Source organism: Salvelinus namaycush, chromosome 41 (genome assembly GCF_016432855.1).
Source record: "Salvelinus namaycush isolate Seneca chromosome 41, SaNama_1.0, whole genome shotgun sequence".
NCBI lineage: Eukaryota > Metazoa > Chordata > Actinopteri > Salmoniformes > Salmonidae > Salvelinus > Salvelinus namaycush.
This window is the reverse complement of record NC_052347.1, coordinates 13,724,058-13,745,162: the sequence shown is the minus strand read 5'-3', so window position 1 is coordinate 13,745,162 and position 21,105 is coordinate 13,724,058. Positions and strand designations below refer to the sequence as shown.

The following is a 21,105-nucleotide window of genomic DNA, read 5'->3' as shown; positions in this document are numbered from 1 at the left end:
CGCTTGGTGACCTCTGACTGTTTCATCCTAACATCGTTGGTGCCGACGTGGATAACAATATCTCTATACTCTCTACACTCGCCAGTTTTAGCTTTAGCCAGCACCATCTTCAGATTAGCCTTAACGTCGGTAGCCCTGCCCCCTGGTAAACAGTGTATGATCGCTGGATGATTCGTTTTAAGTCTAATACTGCGGGTAATGGAGTCGCCAATGACTAGGGTTTTCAATTTGTCAGAGCTAATGGTGGGAAGCTTCAGCGTCTCAGACCCCGTAACGGGAGGAGTAGAGACCAGAGAAGGCTCGGCCTCAGACTCCGACTCGCTGCTTAATGGGGAAAACCGGTTGCAAGTTTCTGTCTGCTGAATGAGCAACACCGGTTGAGCATTCCTACAGCATTTCCCTCCAGAAGCCATGAGAAAGTTGTCCGGCTGCGGGGACCGTGCGAGGGGATTTATACTAACGTTACTATCTGTACTTACTGGTGGCACAGACGCTGTTTCATCCTTTCCTACACTGAAATTACCCTTGCCTAACGATTGCTTCTGAAGCTGGGCTTGCAGCACAGCTATCCTCGCCGTAAGGCGATCGTTCTCCTGTATATTATGAGTACAGCGACTGCAATTAGAAGGCATCATGTTAATGTTACTACTTAGCTTCGGCTGTTGGAGGTCCTGACGAACCATGTCCAGATAAAGCGTCCGGAGTGAAAAGGTTGAATGAAAAAAAGTTGAGTGAGGGAAAAACTAAAAATATAAACGGTAATTAAAAAGTAAAAACCGTAAAGTTGTCAGGTAGCAAAGTAAGGTTGGCAACAAAACGCACAGCAACACGTAAACAAGTCTGCAAGTTGTGACCGGAAAGACGGGTAGCCTGGCGCCAGGGAGGGGGAGTAGGCGTGACAAGCTGCCTGGTACTCAGCACTATATTGTCCCTCTAATCACTCTGACATCAATGCAAATGTGATCCAAAATCTAATCAAACACTTCATGAGAGGCTAAAACAGAGTGATGGCCTCTATTAAAAAGAGGAGGATCCCATCAGCTTTCTATAGGCTAGGCCTACTATATTTATTTCTCAACTTTCCTAATATAAGCACATTTCTTCTCTTTACAACAGGAGTGTAGCCTACCTGGCTGGCAGGAAAATTAACTACGGGAAAAGTGCCCTCCATTCGTTATTTAAGTGCATAGATGACGTCCATTTTCCCCCTGCCCCTGTTTCGAGACCGGTGCATGATAATGGTCCATTCTAAATCAAAACAAATCTCACACATATATTATTTAGTATATGTAAAGACAAAATTAAATCAAGAACAGTCTGATGGGTGACAATATTAGCCTATCACTTGTGAATGATATATTATCACTTGTGAAAGATGCCCAGCTGTGCAGTAAGGCAAGAAACAGCTCGTGCCTTTAAAAAAAACCTTTTTCAAGTCATAGTCTCGTGTAGCTTAGTCCATTAGTCCATAGGGATATATTTTTTGATACGGTTTGTATCACAACTAAAGTGGCCTAATAACTTCTTAAAATTAAGCACATTAATCTGCTTTACAAGGGGTGTAGAGCCTAACTGGCATACAATCACGCAGAGCGTGAGTTTCAAGTTTGGGGAAGATCATTTTCACCATAAAAATTCACCTTTATAATAAAAGCATTACATGCATAATCACACTTTTGAGAATGGTGTTTTCCCGCTAATTGATTGCATTTTGGAACATTCACGCGTGTAGCCTACTGCCGTGTGCGCTTTACTGCGCTTATAATGTGAAGAAATAGCCTAAATATTTATCAATATTTTAAGCTAAACGTTCTGATCGGTTGCGTCAGCCTCAATGCTTAAAAAATGTTTTTGGATGCTAGTGGTTGTATTCATTTGGGATCTATTGCATCCCACAACTGTCCCAGACTATGTTTGGAATATTTATTTCTCGCACAGAATAGAATCGGTCAACTTTTGTATTATGGGGGATAGTAGATTGACATAAGCTAGTGCTTTTGCTGTTCATTAGGCCTACTCGAAAAGTAAATATGGATAGTTCTTCTAATATCTTCAATGTGCGAGTCGGAATTGGATAAGGACGCACAGTTGCATCCCTGATGTGTCTGTTTTCACTTGTAGCTTGAGAAAAAGATCAGATCACTATCAAGTATGAAGGTAAGACCCAGACGCAGACCACGTCGAATAAACAATAGTTTAATATACCAACGGCGGCAGGTAATAGACAGGTCAAGGCAGGCATGGATAGTAAACCAGAGGTGGGGCAACGGTACCGGGCGGCAGGCAGGGTCAGGGGCAGGCGGAGTGGTCAGGCAGGCGGGCTCGGAATCAGGACAGGCAAGGGTCAAAACCAGGAGGGTGAGAAAAGAGAGACGGAAAAGAGCTGAGACATAAAACGCTGGTTGACTTGAACAAACAAGACGAACTGGCAACAGACCAACAGAGCACACAGGTATAAATACACAGGGGATAATGGGGAAGATGGGCGACACCTAGAGGGGGGTGGAGACAATCACAAAGTGAATTGGTGAAACAGATCAGGGTGTGATAGATCACGTGACGGGCATTGGCTAATAAGAGTTGAGCTATCTGAGAGAGCCATAAGAGTGAGAGGTGTTTCGGAGCACGCAGCCGGGAGAAGGGAATTATAATTATTATATTCAACCCAAGTGCACAACGGCCATTGGCCTCAAAAGACATGGATTTTCTTAGGGGAATTATAGTCACACAAAGGGGATGACGCCAAGAAATTTGAGGCATTATCAAGTACTTAAATTGTGAATGAGAGACAGTCTATAGGGAGGAGGTCAGAGACCTAGCCGTGTGGTGCCAGGACAACAACCTCTCCCTCAACGTGATCAAGACAAAGGAGATGATTGTGGACTACAGGAAAAAGAGGACCGAGCACACCCCCATTCTCATTGACGGGGCTGCAGTGGAGCAGGTTGAGAGCTTCAAGTTCCTTGGTGTCCACATCACCAACAAACTAACATGGTCCAAGCACACCAAGACAGTCGTGAAGAGGGCACGACAAAACCTATTCCCCCTCAGGAGACTGAAAAGATTTGGCATGGGTCCTCAGATCCTCAAAAGGTTCTACAGTTGCATCATCGAGAGCATCCTGACGGGTTGCATCACTGCATGGTATGGCAACTGCTCCGCCTCCGACCGCAAGGCACTACAGAGGGTAGTGCGTACGGCCCAGTACATCACCGGGGCCAAGCTTCCTGCCATCCAGGACCTCTATACCAGGCTGTGTCAGAGGAAGGCCCTAAAAGTTGTCAAAGACTCCAGCCACCCTAGCCATAGACTGTTCTCTCTGCTACCGCACGGCAAGCGGTACCGGAGCTCCAAGTCTAGATCCAAAAGGCTTCTAAACAGCTTCTACCCCCAAGCCATAAGACTCCTGAACATCTAATCAAATGGCTACCCAGACTATTTGCATTGCCCCCCCCTCTTTTACACCACTGCTACTGTCTGTTGTTATCATCTACCGGTACCCCCTGTATATAGTCTCGCTATTGTTATTTTACTGCTGTTCTTTAATTACTTTTATTTCTTATTCTTATCTGTATTTTTTTAAACTGCATTTTTGGTTAGGGGCTCGTAAGTAAACATTTCACTGTTAGGTCTACACCTGTTGTATTCGGTGCATGTGACTAATAACATTTGATTTGATTAAATGTGCATAGCCTGCGCAAATGACAAAGCAGAGCTCATGCCTTTCATGTGACTTTTTTCAAATCATCATTAGTGGCATCATGCAGCCTTGTATTAAAAATACAATTGTTCTATATGTTTTGATCACAACTAAAGTTGCATAAATAACTCTAAATTAAGCATATAGGAGGACCTGTTTCTTTGTTAACCGCTCAACACAGAATAGCCGGATGTGCGCACTCCCTCAAAAATCCTTTAGAGAAAATATATTTTCGATTTTATTCATACTATAAAATAATGCCACGAAATTCTAAGTGAATCTTGTCTGCTAAATGAACTAGTGTAGCCCACAGCCATATGGCATAGCCTGATCAGGACCTAACATAAGGACAAAGAGTATGCTATTCTGTTCTTCTGAAATAGACTACATTTTCTTAATATCCTGTTTCTTTAGACCTGTCTAAAATACATAATGGATTTATTGTGATGGTGTAGGCTATGGATTTATTAGACTTTTTAAAATATAGATGTTCCAAAGGTCTGCATCAGTGGCTTTTAGGCTATGCGTGGAAGCCAGGAGATGCTGAATGTGTTTATGTTAATTAACGGTCAATTTCCGTGAGACCGGCAGTTATTTGCTTGACAATCACCGACTGACACAATTTCATGACCGCCACCACCCTAGTAATCACTGTCTCAGTCTCGGTATGTGGTCAGTTTGGTGTCTGTCTTCGCTATAGGGCTTCACGGCTTTCTCGGAACCAGTCAATACCTGACCCTGCTAATCCAGTCATTGAAGTGGATCTCTTTGGGGGCAGAGGTGTTTAATTACTGGCTTTCACAGTGTTCAGGCTGGCTCATCCTGTCCTTCACATCTGTCAGGGAATTGAAAATGTAAATGTTTCTCAGACGTAACCCTAGACTACAGGAGAGTGAATACACAACTATTCCATGATCTTATACAGAGTCATATCACTCATGACAGGAGACTACAATCAACAGGCATATTAAATTACATTTGTGTGCATGCGTGTGTGTACAAGTTTAAGTTTCTGTGTATCTACAGGAATCTGCCGTGGGCTTTTTTGACACTCCATCCGTCATTCTGAAAAGCTGACATCAACCTAAAGGTAGGAAACTGGTTGTAATTTAAAGACCAGTGAAAATACCTTGGGGGAGATGTCTTGAAACAATAAATTTGTGATGCCCAAACATAAAGAAATACACTTTGATTTAATGACTGATGAGAGACCTCCTCCCAGCATCAATCACGTGGGGACAGTCCATGAGGTGACCTCTGCATTTTACTGCTGAATTCTGAACGTTTCACCAGTCATTAAAGAAGGGATTCTTTACATAAATCATCCTCACAGTGATCAGAGGTCAACGCTTATGTAAATTGCAGAACATGATTGAAGAGGGTTTGATCAGCTGCTTCATTAGTTGAACATGAATAAATGAAGGGCAGTAATACTTTTCCTCATTATGTTCACTCTCGGGTCAGGGCTCTATCATATCATATCAGAGCTGTTTACATGAAGTGTCTGATTGATATTGAATAGGTCTTTGTTTCCATGCATTCCTTCACTCTCCTATATCCTGGTATTAGACCTGTGGTGTGGCTGGATTGAATGGTGGGATATTTGCACACTCAGGATCTTGGCGGCTTTGGGGCCTTCAAGCGTGACATTCACCGTTGGCGATGATTAATTGTGAACTGGATGGGTGTAAACAGCGGTGTTTAATACAACGCTGTGGTTTTGGGAGAACACTGTCGCCGGGCCAATCAATAGCTGCTCGTTTCTGTCTACAGTCCTATTTACCATGTGATTTATCACCAAGTGTTTTGGGGAGCCAGTGCCACCTGATGGGTTGGCATTGTCTAGGTTGGTAATCTCGTTCCCAGACTCTCCTGCACAAATGTGCGTAGAGTCTGGTGGACCAGCGCGTCAAACTTGGCCAAAACATAGAGCTGGGAGAAACTCCTGGCACATAGGCATTGGCTTAATCTAACTAATCTACCAACCAATCATCTCCCACAACACCTTCCCCCTAACCCTCCCCCTTACGCTAGTACATCACAAGCACAGAGCACCACAAGCACACCACACCACAAGCACATGTGATTCGCTAAAATGAGATGATGACAAATACTTTGCCATAGAATCACTTGCATATAATTCTATGGTCACTCACTAAAGCCAACTTTGAGTGGTTGATATCCCAGGCTTATATGCGCTGTGCGTGGGGATGAGGTTAGTAGGTTGGTAACACAGCATCTGCTAATGTCACGTCTGTGAGTGCTGTAATTTCAGCAGGCTTTTGCTCAGTCACACTCCACAGTGTGAGGGAAGAGAAGTTAGCTGGTGAGAAGTGCTGGCACCCACCAGGAGTGAAAAGCTGCATCAGATAAGACCTCCTGCTGGGAGAGTCTGCAGCGCCTGCTCCATCTGTTCTCCCTTCCTCCCCAAATAGAATGTCTCGCCAAGTCTTATATTTAACTTTCCTTCACTTCCCCACCCCCCCCCTCGTCTCCTCCCTCTTTCCTCCTCTCCTGCAGGGTACCACCACAGCCTGCCGTCCTCGCCGTACTCCTCCGGGCCCGAAGGTCAAAGGTTACCTCCATCCGGAACTTTGTCATCAGAGTTCCTGAACCATGGTGTGCCGGTGAAGATCCTGTTGCTGGTGTGCAACGCCGCCTGGAATGCCCAGCAGGCTGTCAGGTTAGGTGACTGTTTCAAACACACTCTGATGTCTAAGGGGCGGTTGGTGTTGTTCACCTCTTCATACTGTCACTCAGAAGTGAAAGAGAAAGTTACAGTTACAACATAAGGTCATGAGTCATTTCTAATTGTAGGCTTTTCATTCGACTTTGGGCCAGCAGGAAAACATCTCACGACTTTAATGTCGATGGGGAAATATGCAGCACAGAAAGGCCTCTACTATCTCATGTGACAGTTGAATGAGCCACAGCCTCTAAGAGTTTCTTGTCAATCTAATTGAGAGGCGAGTCTCCAACTGAATGGTTGTGAAGTTTGACATCTGACACGATAGAGTAATCCATCAGACATCCAGCCCGACAGCAGTGGAGGGATCAATACTCGCTCAGGAGACCTCACAGAGTCGGACATGAGAAATCCAATCCCATCCAGAAGGCTTAGTGTCTCTCAACATTCTACCATGCTTCAACATTGCTGATTAACCCTCCCACTGGGCACCACACACTGGTGTCAGAAGTCAAACTTCACAACCAATCAACATTGTTTCAACGTAATTTGTCAACGTATTGTGATGTGGACTCAACTTGGAAAATACATTGGATTTGAAAAAAGTAATCAACCAGTACTGTTTTCATCTCATTTCAACCAGAGTTGTAAACATAAAAACGTGTGTAAAACCTCAATTTAAAGGAAAGGTTCACCCATTTTGAATGTTATATTGTTTTTGTGCATCCCTGAGTGATGTTCTATCAATTCCCTGGGTCCTTTCATGTGTATCTGAGTTATTGGCGTTCAAGCAGGCAGAAATCCGTCCGGTATGACGTAGCACTGTGGTAAAGTCACTCTCACTACACTGGAATAGGTCTTTTAGATCGTGAAAACGTCTATCATACATGTTAGATTTCAATACTGGCCGATGTCATAACACGGGAGGATGTCTTCTCTTAAATGAGCCATTTGTTTTATTTTTGCAATATTCCTACCTCGAGAAATGTTTTATTTAACAGAGGGTCTAGCCCATTTTTCCTGTTTGTCTGCCTCTTTAATCCAAGGTGCATTGCATGGTGCCGTTGCCAGAGATATGAAGGAACGTATAACGCCCCACCCAGCAGACTGTCGACCATTCGCGTTCACGTTGTCTGCTGTGTCACACGGTTGCTAAACTAATCGTCACGCAATCCCTTCTCAAAGTCAGTGTACATGTCGAGAAATGTGCCTATTTTCATCTAAAGTACGTAATGTCACGATTCCAAAGCTATACGATATTACAGGTAGCAACGTAGTTATCTCACATCTCGTAAATATTTGTAATGTTGTACTTCTTGTTGACGAAATTAGTGCTAGTGTTGGTTTTTGAGCTAGCGCCCAATTTACTCCCATTCACTCCTTGAAGGACAGCGGTCCTTGTCCCAGATCGCCCAGAATGCACCCGGCCTGTACCATAGACATAGCATGTGCAGCGTTTCCCATCTCCTCAAAAGTATATCTGCAGTTGAGAATGTTAGACAGCAAAGAGTTGCTGTCTAATCCATATCATCTCTGGACACGGCATGCTTTAGATGTGAGTTCCTCGCTGAGATCGTTCAAAGCCAGATTGCTGGACATTATAGTCTGAAATCCAGTCCTGTTTGTAGCAGGCCACCTCACCCATATTGATTTTATGTATTTTGCATTTGCTTAGATGTTTCTTTCCTAGTGATCCCATCATTATGCACAGTGTGGAACAGGACAAACAAATCATAATGTGACCCATATAGATGCTGAGTCTTATTTCCATGCAGACAAACTGCCTGCTGAGGAGAGAGATGCGATGCGGATCAGTGGGAATTCTGACACATTTCATAGTCTCCATTGGATAATCTTATCACAAGTGTCAGATGTTTTTTGGATCAAATAACTTTCTCATTTGTTTTGGTCTGACAGATGAAAATAAATCTGACTCTGCCATAAGCGTGAAATTATTATTAAGAGATATGAGCTCTGCATTATTTTTGCAATTTATTCCAAAGACTGCGCAGCTACAAAATGTGGTTCCTTGGAAGTTGTGGGTTAGTGAACGTATGTTTTTGGTTTCACAATGGTTGTGGGAACGAAGCCATACGTTTTGTGACTGGTAAAAGGAATGTTTTTTCAATGTACCGAGAACAGAAGGGAACATTTCGCCTGTTCTGGGAACATTTATTTTTAGGTTGCAGGGAGGTTCTGAAAATGTTTTACTCTGGTTCCTTGAAAGTTTTCCTGGGAGATTTTATTAATGCTCTGAGAACAGAAATTATATGTTATTTTGAGGTTTTTGAATAACTTCCTTTCAAACTTTTAGAAATACTCCTCAGTTTTATCAGCTGTCCGGGTGGCTGTTCTCAGACAATCCCACAGGTGAAGAAGCTGGATGTGGAGGTCCTGGTCTGGCGTGGTTACACGTGGTCTGCGGTTGTGAGGCTGGTTGGACATACTGTCAAATTCTCTAAAACGACGTTGGAGGCATCTTATGGTAGAGAAATTAACATTCAATTCTCTGGCAAAAACTCTGGTGTACATACCTGCAGTCAGCATGCTAATTGCACACTCCCTCAAAGCTTGAGACATCTGTGGCATTGTGTTGTGTGACATAATTGTGCATTTTAGAGTGGCCTTTAATTGTCCCCAGCACAAGGTGCAGCTGTGTAATGATCATGTTGTTTAATCAGCTTCTTGATATGCCACACCTGTCAGGTGAATGGATTATTTTAGAAAATGAGAAATGTTCACTAACAGGGATGTAAACAAATGTGTTCACAAAATTTGAGAGAAATAAACTTTTTGTCCGTATGCAAAAATTCTGGGATCTTTTATTTCAGCTCATGAAACATGGGACCAACATTTTACATGTTGCGTTTATATTTTTGTCCAGTATATAATCTTCTTTTCTCTATCCATGGAATTAGTCCACTGCGCCACCAGGATTGAGCTAGCATGCCATGTTTTTTTACACATACAAAATAAAAGTTGTTCATTTTAGTCTATTCAAACATACCCCATTTCATATGAAACAAGCACTCATTATGATCAGGTGTGGCCAATTAGTGGGCGCGGCCAACGCACCTGAACATACTTATTAACAAGATAGAGGATAGAGTTTTGTTAATGCTGAGAACAGAATGTATATGTTTTTAAATAACATTCTTAGAAAGTTCTCTAAATGTTACTAAAGTTTTCTGTGGTTTTTATGGAAAGTTTTTGTAAGACTCCCTCTGAAAAATGTGAAAACATGACTTTAAATAGAACCATGATGAAACCTGAAGGAAACGTTATTCTAAACTACTGAAATTCCCACAGAAGAACATTGTTTCTTAACATTCTTGGAACAATTAGAGAACATGACTTTAGATAGAACCATGATGAAACGTTATGCTGAAGTATTTTTTACATTTTTTATGTTCTCTGAACTATTTGAGAATATTCCCAATGTCAAACCAGTTGGACAATGTTCCTACAGTAGAACATTACCAAAATTGAAATTAAATGTAAACATGTTTGAACTTTTAGGAAACTTTCTGTTAAAGTAATGAAATACCAAGAAGATTAAGTTTAGTCAAGTTCCTTAAATGTGCTGAGAATGTTCCAAAGCCAAGCAACTATCCTGTACCATTCCCAGAAAGTTGTGGGAAGGTTGTATACAAAATAACCATAGGACAAGCATGCTCTCACCAAGCTCTAAGAAACATATCGTTCTCAGAACATTATGTGCTAGCTGGTTGGGGTCTTTTAGGCTCTTGCCCTGAGATGAACCCAAATTATTCCATTTTGACCTGTATAGTCTTTATCATTCATGCACCCTCTTAAAGCTGTGTGTGATACTCTTAGTTAATCAGGGGTTAGTTATCATGACGATTCATTTCTTCAGAAAATATTTGTGAAATTGTCCTCTGAAAAAGTCTGTCTCAATGGAGCTAATTCTGTGTATTTCTGTAGTATGTCTTTGGATTGTTATCGCACCACTACCCCAGCTACACTCCATTCTGCTGCCTTGGTTATGATGTTGGCAGGCTTGGCCATGCACTAGTCCTCACAGCTGCCTTTGTTCTAGATGGATGATCCCACACAAAACTATCAGAGCGATCATCTGACGATCAACACTCACATCTTAAATCCATCAGTCTGAGTGATGCCCACCAGCAGCTCAGTGGACAATTTGTTTCTTGCTGTTTTCTCTGTGCACACTAAGACAAATAAAGCACAACATTGCTTCAGAGACAACTCACAAGACTGCTGTAGTAGCTCAAGACTTTACAACGCTACTGCTAAAACGGTGCCTCGGAGGCACCACAGACTGTGTGGGGATCATTGTGGGATGAACATGGACACGTCTGTAAGCCAATTTGACATACTTCCAATCTTCCATCATTCTCAGGTGAAGAGAGAGGGGTAGTACTGTGTACCAGGGCCTGCCATAGAGAGAGGGCTTGACAAGACTATGGGCCGATGATCTGAACAGCATACCAAGTCCTGAAAATAAAGGAACAAACACCTCAAAGCACAGAAAATGAAAGGCTTTTTGTCCTGGTTGTTGCAGCTGTTGCTCATAGTGACCATGGAATGTGGGTCTGCAATTACACAACAATCTGTGGAAAGTACAGTATGTTGAATGGAGGACAATGACATTAATGGTAACAATGTTGAACAGTGTTAGCGATAATCCAACTTAATGTACCTTGAGTATCTACATGGTTTCCATGAGTTAATGGGAACAGAATCAATATTTTACTTTAAGACTCAGATGAGAAATACATTTTGATATGGTTCGTGCACTTTCACGTTGACCTAATCAAGCAAAATCGTGTAGTGAAGGCCAGAGAAATATTTGCAAAATATTCACAAAATATTCAGCTCTGGGTCGTGTTACCTGCAAGATCAACGTACACTGAGGAAAATATTTAATCTTAATTTGATAGATCATTGAGATGCAACTTGATTAACCCTGTGACGAATCTCTCAATTATGTGTGTGAGCCTCAGCCGCTCCCAGTTAGAGATGAGGAGTTTATGACAGAGACATGGTCTCAATCTGAGGTGCCGTTTAATGAAAGCATCATGTGATCCTTCAGTTCTGATGCAGGGCCATGCCTATGCTATTGTTATAATGTGTAATTATCTCTGTGTGTCTCATATAGATACACTGTAATGAGAGCTCTGGTATAATGGTGATTATGTAGGTTGAGCGTCATCCGTGACGATATGTGAAGGGGGCCTGAAGACTAGAAAGAAACCAGCGACCTAAGCAGGGCTAGTGTGGTTCTGCCTATATGACATTGTGAGAAGTGAATGCAGGATGTGTACTCTACTCTTTCACTCACTGTACATTGATTAAACAGTCATTTGGGTCAATGAAATGTTAGTTGACCACAAACATGCTCATCAATGAAATTAAGTTTTTTGATCAGTTCACTTCACGTATCCCATTGATAACTGTCTAAGATCCTCTCTCTTCTGACTGAATGGTCATCATGTGTTCCCATCTGCTCCTCAGGTTTGGACCTCCGTTCCTGATGAGGGAGGACCGCTCCATCTCCTGGGACCAGCTGCAGCAGAGCATCCTCAGCAAGCTCTACTACCTGATGATCAACGGAGCACAGGCCCAGGTACAACACTGGAAGACAATAGCTTACACACAGTTAATGGCTCAGCGACTCTCCAACCCTAACCTCTAACCCTGTGCTAGTGTGTTTTCTGCCTGTCATATCTCTCTATGCCTTGTCTTCGAGTGCAGTATGGGCTACCTCTTGAGTATAAAAAAACACCTAACCAAAACTACCTTACGGTATGTGCATATACAGTCAGGTTCGAAATTATTGATAAAGATGAGCAGAAATTACTGTATAAAATCCATAATTCAAATACTGAGCTATATTGTATGCTACATTTTTTTATTATATTATACTAATACAATTGCTCAGAAAACAATTGATTTTGTCTAACAAGTAATATTTTTTTCTCTCAAAAAGTTAGGCATCAACATTTTTGACACCCCTGTTTTCAATACCTTTCAATTCCTCACCTTGCGAGGATAACGGCACTGAGCCTTCTATGAGTTGGAGAACACATTGGGAGGGATCTTAGACCATTCCTCCATACAGAATCCATTTGGATCCTTAATAACCTTTGTCTGTGCTTATGGACTGCCCTCTTGAATTCAAACCACAGGTTTTCAATGGGTTTCAAGTCTGGAGACTGAGATGGCCATTACAAAATATTGATTTTGTGGCCAATTCATTTCTTTGTGGATTTTGATGTGTGCTTGGGGTTATTGTCTTGCTGGAAGATCCAAACCAAGTGGCTTGTTTGCACTGTCTCCACCTTTGTTGGGACAACTGCAGAACATCGGACAAACATGTAATGATACAAATGCAAACAAAACAGTCTGCTTAGATACGCCCAGCTGTGTGACCTCTGATTGCGGTTCAGCGCAGCATAGCATGATGTTAATCATGTCGCCAAACAGCTTTCCAGTTAGTGTCTGACTCTGTCAGGTGGCTGCATGGCCACCAGACTACATGTCTGTCTGTCTGTCTGTTTGTTAAAGGGTCCTGATGTTTTAGGGAGAAAAGAAAATGACAGGTTAGCACTCCGTGAAGAGAGAAGAGACAGAGATGCCATGAAGGAAGAGTGAGAGTGTTAAACTCTCAGTAATTCTCTGTATTGGATTTATCCTGTCCTTTTTTAAACCTCCAGTTGGCTATTTAATTAAAGCCTAGCTTACAAAATCAGTGTAAGGAGCCTACCTCAGCCAAGAGAGAGACACTCCAAATGGATGTTTTGCCCAAAAAATACAATTCTCTAGAGCTTGAAAGGACAGATACGCGTCAACCTGTGGTTTATGGCAGCAATCACTTACTTTCAAAAGTGGATTTTCTACCCTTATCTAATTTTAGACCACAGCAATGGAGTCCAATAGCAGCAGTGGCAGTAAGCCAGTCAGTCTGCCTGATTGGATCCTGATGTTGCCTCTCCGTTGCCTGACATCTCAGTCAGCATGGAGCTGCTCACTAGAGCAGACAGGGTGACATGCTACGTATGCTACGCTAACCATTCAGATGACATGGTGCTGGTGACTGTGTATAATTAGAGAATAACAGCACCCCTCCTTGAGCAGGCTGTGGCTCAGACTCACAGCTGTAATTCATGACACTACATGATGTCCTCACAGTGACACACTCTGTGAGGATGGGGAACTGATGAGATTTAATTGAAGATGCAATACGGGAGATGAGTAGATTTGTAGATGTGGAATGGAGAATGGATATTTGTCACACAGAGACAGACCATGTTACACAGTCACAGACAGATGATGTTATGGTAATATGTGAGGGATTAAGCAGAAATCTGTCAGTGCTTAGATTGTAATGGGAAAGCATTAGAACATTATTCTCACGTGTAAATAGTGTTGCTATCTACCAAATCATAATGTTCTCTTAACACAAGCAGTAATTAACCCAGGTAAATTTAAGAATGAAAGAAACTGAAAGCAATGATTTTCTCTTGGAATGCATGTGCTACTATAACAACTCTCGTGTCTAATCCAGTATTGTTTGGTCTCCTCTTGCCTCATGCAGTGTTCTGGCTGAGACAGGTAGAAGCTCAGAGGTGTAGTGTTGCGTGCTGTTGAGTTTTAGCTGTGTTTTTCTTCCTATCTACCCAGCAGTCATTCTGACAGGGTATGACATTACTCAGAGCCAGACCAATCCTAGGTGCTTATTTGTTCATTTTCCCTCTCACTTACTCATACCTTCTCACACACCTGTCACACACGCACATACACACACACACACCTGAGCTGAGCCTCTTTCTGCTTCACACACACCAGTGCTTTTCACACATTCTTAGATGGCAGCCCGCAGTGGGTGGGATGCACACACACACGGGTATATACTGTATCTGTGTGTGGCATGGGTGGTCTTTGCATGTAGACACAAGTCTATCATGCTAAGCAGAAAACAGGGCTTAAACAAAGTGGCTAAGTACTAGATGAGAGGAAAACTAATTTCAGGTCCACTTTTGTCATCTTTCGTTTCAAGCTTTTGACAGGTAATTCACTTTGAAGACTTTGGGAAGGTTGAGGTATTCTAAGTGAATGCGTTCACAAAAAACATCCCAGAGACGGCATGGAAAGCTGCCAGAGGGTAATGCGATAAACACTAGGACCTCAAATATGTAGCTGCTTTACACATGCATTTATAGAGGACAGTATGACCCAATGGGAAATCCATTCTTCTTCCATTTTAAACCATTCTGGCATTTCAGTTGGAGCAGTCATAAGAGCACTTAATGTGTTCTGTGTTCGCTATCTCAGGTTGAGCACAAATATAGAAAAACCCCTCTTCAAGACTCTCTAGGGTATTTAGACAAACTGCAGGCCTCACAGATTCCTTTATGAGGTCTGGTTATTCCCCCGACGTCCTAGAATTTAGATCTAGCATCTTTATTCTAGGTTATCCCATGACAGGTCGGTGTCAAGCTGTATGCCCACACGGCATCCTAATGTACAGTCCCATAGCAGCTTTCTACATATAATTCCTCATTAGTATTGTCATTCTGTATACCTTTGCAAAGATTTGTCTGTTTTCATCGTTTCAATTTTGTTCATAATATAATGTCAATCCAAATGCATCAAGAGGAGTAGTGGCTCCCCCTTTTGGCAATCCATTTAAGGACATCCATTTTCCCGTTCCCTCAAGTTTCAAGTTTTATTGGTCATATGTACAGGATACACATGGTAACAACAAAATGCTTACTTGCAGGTTCCTTCTGGACAATACAACAACAATAAGAAATAATAAAAGATAACAATAAGAACAAAAAGTAATTGGCTCAGGAAAATAGAATAAACATTTTAGAATAAGTATAATACAGGAAAGCACAAGTTATAGTCCAATATTTACACATGTATCAGAGAAAGGGGGGATTAGGGGGGAAGTGTTGAAATTGTGCAGTATTAGCAATAGTAAATGAGAGTCTGATAGCAGCAATTGGGATGTGTGTGTGTGTGTGTGTGTGTGTGTGTGTGTGTGTGTGTGTGTGTGTGTGTGTGTGTGTGTGTGTGTGTGTGTGTGTGTGTGTGTGTGTGTGTGTGTGTGAGAGGTTAAGTGGGCAGGTGTTAAGAAGCACGGTTTGGCGGGTCATGTTTCGGAGGACGCATGACTCGACCTTCACCTCCCGAGCCCGTTGGGGAGTTGCAGTGATGAGACAAGATCGAAATTGGGGTAAAAGGGGGTAAAAAATAGAAACCCTCTCTAAGCCTCTTGGTGTCAGACCTTATGCTTTGATACCGTCTGACGGACGGTAAGGGAGTGAACAGCTCATGTCTGGGGTGTGTGGGATCCTTGACGATGCTGCTGTACTTCCTCAGGCACCGTTTCAAGTAAATGTCCTATATGGGTGGGAACATGGCCCTTCAGACCACCAGCAACAGTACAATATCTGAAAATGTGGGTCAGTTAAACAGGTGGCATGAGTTTGTAAACCTTCTGACCACCCCTGAAAGTCAGAATAACCATGTTCCACATCATCATGGTGATGTGCCAAGTGACACTTTGCTTCTTTAAAACTTGACTACTGACATGCAAAAGATTCTGGGACTGTATTAACAGTGGACTAATGAAAATAATAACAAAATATAGTTTTGGAGTGAATTTTTCTTTTTAAGTGTTAAACCCTGAGAGGGCTGTTTGGACAGATGGGAGCTGCCCCCATCAGGATGACTGGAGAAACAGCAACCATCCCATATTTATCCTGCTATAATAATGGAAAGGTTTAGTCGATCTTATATGATTTACGCCTAATGAATTTCAAAGCCATGCTATTATGTTATTAACTGATTTACTTTAGTTTGTTTCTGACATGGAAAGTCAAAGTCAACATTTTCACACTCGCAGCAACAGCCATCGTAGAAATAGGCAATACCTTGCACATCTTTGCAATATTTACAGTATTTTCAGGACTGTAGTGTTTCAATACTTTGCAGGACGAGTCGGTTCAGTGTTCTCCTACTTACATAATGTCTTCACCACCTATTTTTGGTTCTCTCCTCTTCACAAGAATCAGTGTTGTTGTTTATCCTGGAATCCGGCCAGCAACTCACAGGAATTCATTTGAAAGAGAGGAAATCAATTTCATTTTCTGCAAAGCACTTCAGAACATCCAATCCCAGCAGGTCTCTGAGTAATATAAACACATTTTTTCTCGATTTTCCAGATGCAATCGAAACAAGCATAAGGAGGGTGATTATCTTTTGGATTATTGGGTGTTTCACATCGAAAAATTAACCTGTGAAACTTTGGAACCAGGCAAAATATATATTTTTTTATTGATTGTGTTCCTGGTAGTACCTTCCAAACTAGAACAGTTCTCAGTAAACAGTTTCTCCTGTATATCTCGCAGAGATGAGGCGAAAACTAACACAAATCTTAATGATGATTCATTTGGAAAGACCCACCCTTTCCTAGCATCCTCCAAGTTTGGTGCAGGGCCCCAAGCCTATCAAAAAGATTGAGGCTTTGGCCAGGAAAAATGTGGTTTGGAACTCTTAACTCTCCAATGTATTGATTTGAATGCTTGGCTGCTCATCTTCTCTCTGGTGGCAGTATTTCAAACGGACCCATTAGAAGTTGGTTATTTTCTCTATTTTTCTGTCTAAGTCATACAACTTTTTAGTAATCTCTTTTTGTGTTTTCTCAAGCCAATTAAATTCAAATCAAATGTTATTTGTCACATGTGCCGAATACAACAGGTGTAATGCTTATTTACAAGACCGTAACCAAAAATGAAGTGTTAAGTAAAAAATAGAGCAGCAGTAAAATAACAGTAGCGAGGCTATATACAGGGGGTACCGTTACAGAGTCAATGTGCGGGGGCACCGGTTAGTCGAGGTAATTGAGGTAATGGGAACATGTAGGTAGAGTTAAAGTGACTATGCATAGATAATAAACAGAGAGTAGCAGCAGCGTAAAAGAGGGGGAGGGACAAAGCAAGTAGTCTGGGTAGCCATTTGATTAGCTGTTCAGGAGTCTTATGGCTTGGGGTAGAAGCTGTTAAGAAGCCTTTTGGACCTAGACTTGCCGTGCGGTTATGACCGTAACAAACAGTGCCAATTCGAAGGATGTTATTGCTGGGGGATGTTGCCTTTACAAATCATTATTCAACCTCCACATCAGATGATAGGGCACTTTTTACTGACTACAAACCTTGATCTGTCCTGTGCAGACAGGATTTTAGAGGGTATTGCATTCATCAAATTAGGATTCAAAGAACTGTGCTATCCATCACCATATGCAAGTCCACCAAGACCAGTGGGATCCCTGATTATACTGTACACTCGTAGTTGTACATTACTCTAGTCCCTGCTCCTAACTCCAGTGGCAATGCCAATATTGATTCATTCAATAATCATCATTTTTCACCTGTGTTCGTCTTGCAGAATGCCAGAGTGCTGTTTAAGATCCGTGTGGTGGGAGGATCAGCGTCCTACAGCTACCTCTCCCCCCAGGATGGACGGCCGCTCTACCACCCAGCAGTGAACAGGTGAGACAGACAGCCTCTGCAGGCCACATACTGTAGCTAGCTAAGCGTCTGCAGGTCAGACAGTTAGGTAGTGAGATGAGAAGGTAAGGCCGCGAACAGGCAGTTCATCAAGCTAAAGTGAAGCAGTAGAGGTGTTCAAGCAAGTCTTCTAAGCATTTCAAGAGTAACGTGTCAAAACCACAGTTTCTTCCCTCTATATTTAGTATTGGTAGTTCTTTACTGAGAGGCAGCCCATACGGTGTAGTGGATTAGGTAATGCCCATTTCTTACAGCAGTGAAATATGCAGCCATTTTGTAAGGTTCCTTTTCAGGAGAGGGTGTCTAATGGTTTACGTTCTGTGGAAGCTAATTGCCATTTTAAAGGGTGCTTTATTCAGGCAGAATTCCTCCAGTTGCTTAGAAATGTCCATTCATCCATTTGAATGGTTTCTGGGGGGCGTGGTGCTTTTGAAGTGCATGTGTGCACAGTATTCAGAACACTTCTATTTGATGATGGTGCTACAAGACTCATTAATGTATTGATATTTCAGTAATACTACTAAATTGCTGCACCAGTGCCCCTCAAAGGTTTATGTGATTCTTTTTTTTTTAACCTTCAACAACACCATCAGTAAAAGCATTTAGCATTTCAATCAATAGCTTTCCCTTACTTTGGAAAATAAAGCGATAGGAAGGAAAATTCTTCTTCCAGCATATAGGTTGTCTGCTATCCCACTTCGCTCCTTTGACCAGTATAGATGCATTTATCCTGTTGCTATTTTGTGGGTGTCCATAGCCAGCCTTCATCACGGGCAGGGCTGTGTAGAGTCATAATAGTAGCTGTGATGGTGGTAAATGAAAGCAGCTATAGCCTGTGGAGAGATACATGTACTGTCTCTACAGATCTGAAATCTCTGGGGCTCATACTGAGAGGCACCCCATAGCCATGAAGATCACTGTGTAATGAAATTCTGTTTGAAGTGTTCGCTTGAAGAGTTCAGCTGGCTTTGATTGACTCTCAGCCCAGAATATAATGTAGTTTACCTGAAGGACCCCCAGAGCCAAGATTTATACAGTCATAGACATTGTGATAGTGAACTTACTATTCTACTCTCTGCCAAGAAAACTGTAGACAATCTTGCCAGCTGCTCTGAGAGATATTTCTGAATTCAAATACTGTATAATTGAGTCCTTTTGAGACTGGATGGATCTCTCGAGGCCATTATAAAAGCACAACTGTCACAGACGATTTGAGTCAAGAAAACACGCTCCATTGTAGTAGAGACTGAAAAATAAATTGTTTCTCTGTATTGTCCCCATTCCACCTTTTCTACTGCTCATGAATAACTAGCATTAAGGAAAATCTCCAATTAATCTGTCACAAATTGTTTAAAATCCCATCTACCATTTAAATCCTATTTATAACTGACCCAATTAGTGGAGCTGGGTTTCTGGTGGGGCCCTATCACACCAAGAATAGCCTCATGCATTGCTTTAGCTGTTAGGGTTTGGTAAAGCACATAAAACTTGACTTTTACATGAAATCAATCTGACTCATAACATGCTTTAGGAAAGGAAAGGGAAAGGACCCCCAACATGATGATATTCAATGCTGTCCAGGTTTCAAGGGGCCTACAGTAACGTTAACACAGACTCTGAATGAACAGCTAATGTTTAACTACTTTGTTGACCTGACGAAGATCCAACTCGGATCAAAAGGTCATCTTTATTGTGCGTCTGATTAAATCACCATGGGAGCATACCAGAGTTGCAGGCATTCCTTTTTTCTTCAACTACTTTCTTACCATCGATTGTGCTTTAAACCTATGTTGTTGTGTGAATCGTTTGTGGATATTCTGTATATTCATCCTCTGAAAACTCACTTCTGAAAGCAATATCTAGAAATCCATGATCTGCTACTTTTTTTGAATCCCAGCATGTGGTGGATCTTTAATTGTAAGGTCATGCTGACACCTAGTGGCTGTACAGAGTCCACAAATACATGCTGCTGCACAAAGGCCCTCTCTGAAAAGGTCTCTCATTTCCAATGAGGATTTACCCCAGTGTTTTACCCAAAAGGCTCAGACTTTTCTGTTTCCATCTACGTGGGCTGGCACCTATGTCTCACGAGGCCATGGCTCTGCTCTGACTTGGAGCCATGGCAAAGCCCTGGGTACTTTTCAGCTGGCATTTACATGATGGCTAATTCTGAACTTTAACACCTTCTCACAAAACTACAGTATTCTTGAATGATGCAGAGCTTGATGATTCTGCTCGCAAATAAGTCTTTAGTGCCACACTCCTAATGGAAACACAACAACGCTATAGTTTACATCAGAGGTCCCCAAACTGGTTTGGCCCGCAACCCTATTTTGATATTAACATTTTTTGTGACCCCACCATGTAAAACAAGTGATGGAATCAACGGCCAATGTTTACTTTTTTAATTGGGGCTATGACAATCTATTATAAATCAGTCTGATAATAATTTTCTATGATCTTCTGTATAGAAAATAACAATCATTGATGATATTCTTTTTCCCTGATTTAGTGCCTGATCTTGTCCACTCTGTTCTAATAAGGCTTGTGGGCATTGTAGAGGGAAACAGACACACATGTGTTCCTGAGAGTCTTATCTTTCAGTGATGGGGTCATAATATTTTGTATCTTAAACCGTTCAAAGGATAGAGCCACATTTGTAGGAAGAAAACAGAAACATGTCTGTTTATTACAACCACATCTAGCGGCTACCGGAGGTTACTGACATAACCCCAGTTCTATGAACCAAGCATGATTTTTTTCCAGAGTTTCTCTTGTGACCCATCTTCAAATCTGGGGACCCCACATGGGGTTGCGACCCCAATTTGGGAAACGCTGGCCTACATTAACATAAAACACTGGTGGCCCACTGGTGAGGAGGGTAAGACTCAATGGAAAAGCACCATAACAAAATGTACATTCCACCTGAATAATAGGTGGACGGTGTGCGAAGGGGATTATGCTGAAGTTTTACCTCGCTAATCTGATGACCTTTGACCCCTTTGTTCCCAGAGCTCTTAATCTCTGTGGCTCAGGAGGACCGCCCCATGTGAAGCTCATCATCGAGTGGGAACACAGAATCAAAGACTGGTCAGTCAATCTCAGTGACAGTCTATAACTTTCTAGCCCTGAATTATTGTAGACCAGCTGTAATC

General features: G+C 42.0%; 1 protein-coding gene across 1 annotated transcript in view; it reads left to right on the top strand.

Moving 5' to 3' along the window:
* The window catches only part of LOC120034596 (ubiquitin carboxyl-terminal hydrolase 43-like), a 101,219-nt gene that overhangs the window by 66,668 nt on the left and 13,446 nt on the right, over positions 1–21,105 (top strand). The window contains exons 7-10 of the mRNA XM_038981201.1: positions 6,221–6,383; positions 11,886–11,997; positions 17,829–17,932; positions 20,963–21,040. Of these exons, the coding sequence (XP_038837129.1) occupies positions 6,221–6,383; positions 11,886–11,997; positions 17,829–17,932; positions 20,963–21,040 (457 nt within the window). The remainder of the gene's footprint in view (positions 1–6,220; positions 6,384–11,885; positions 11,998–17,828; positions 17,933–20,962; positions 21,041–21,105) is intronic.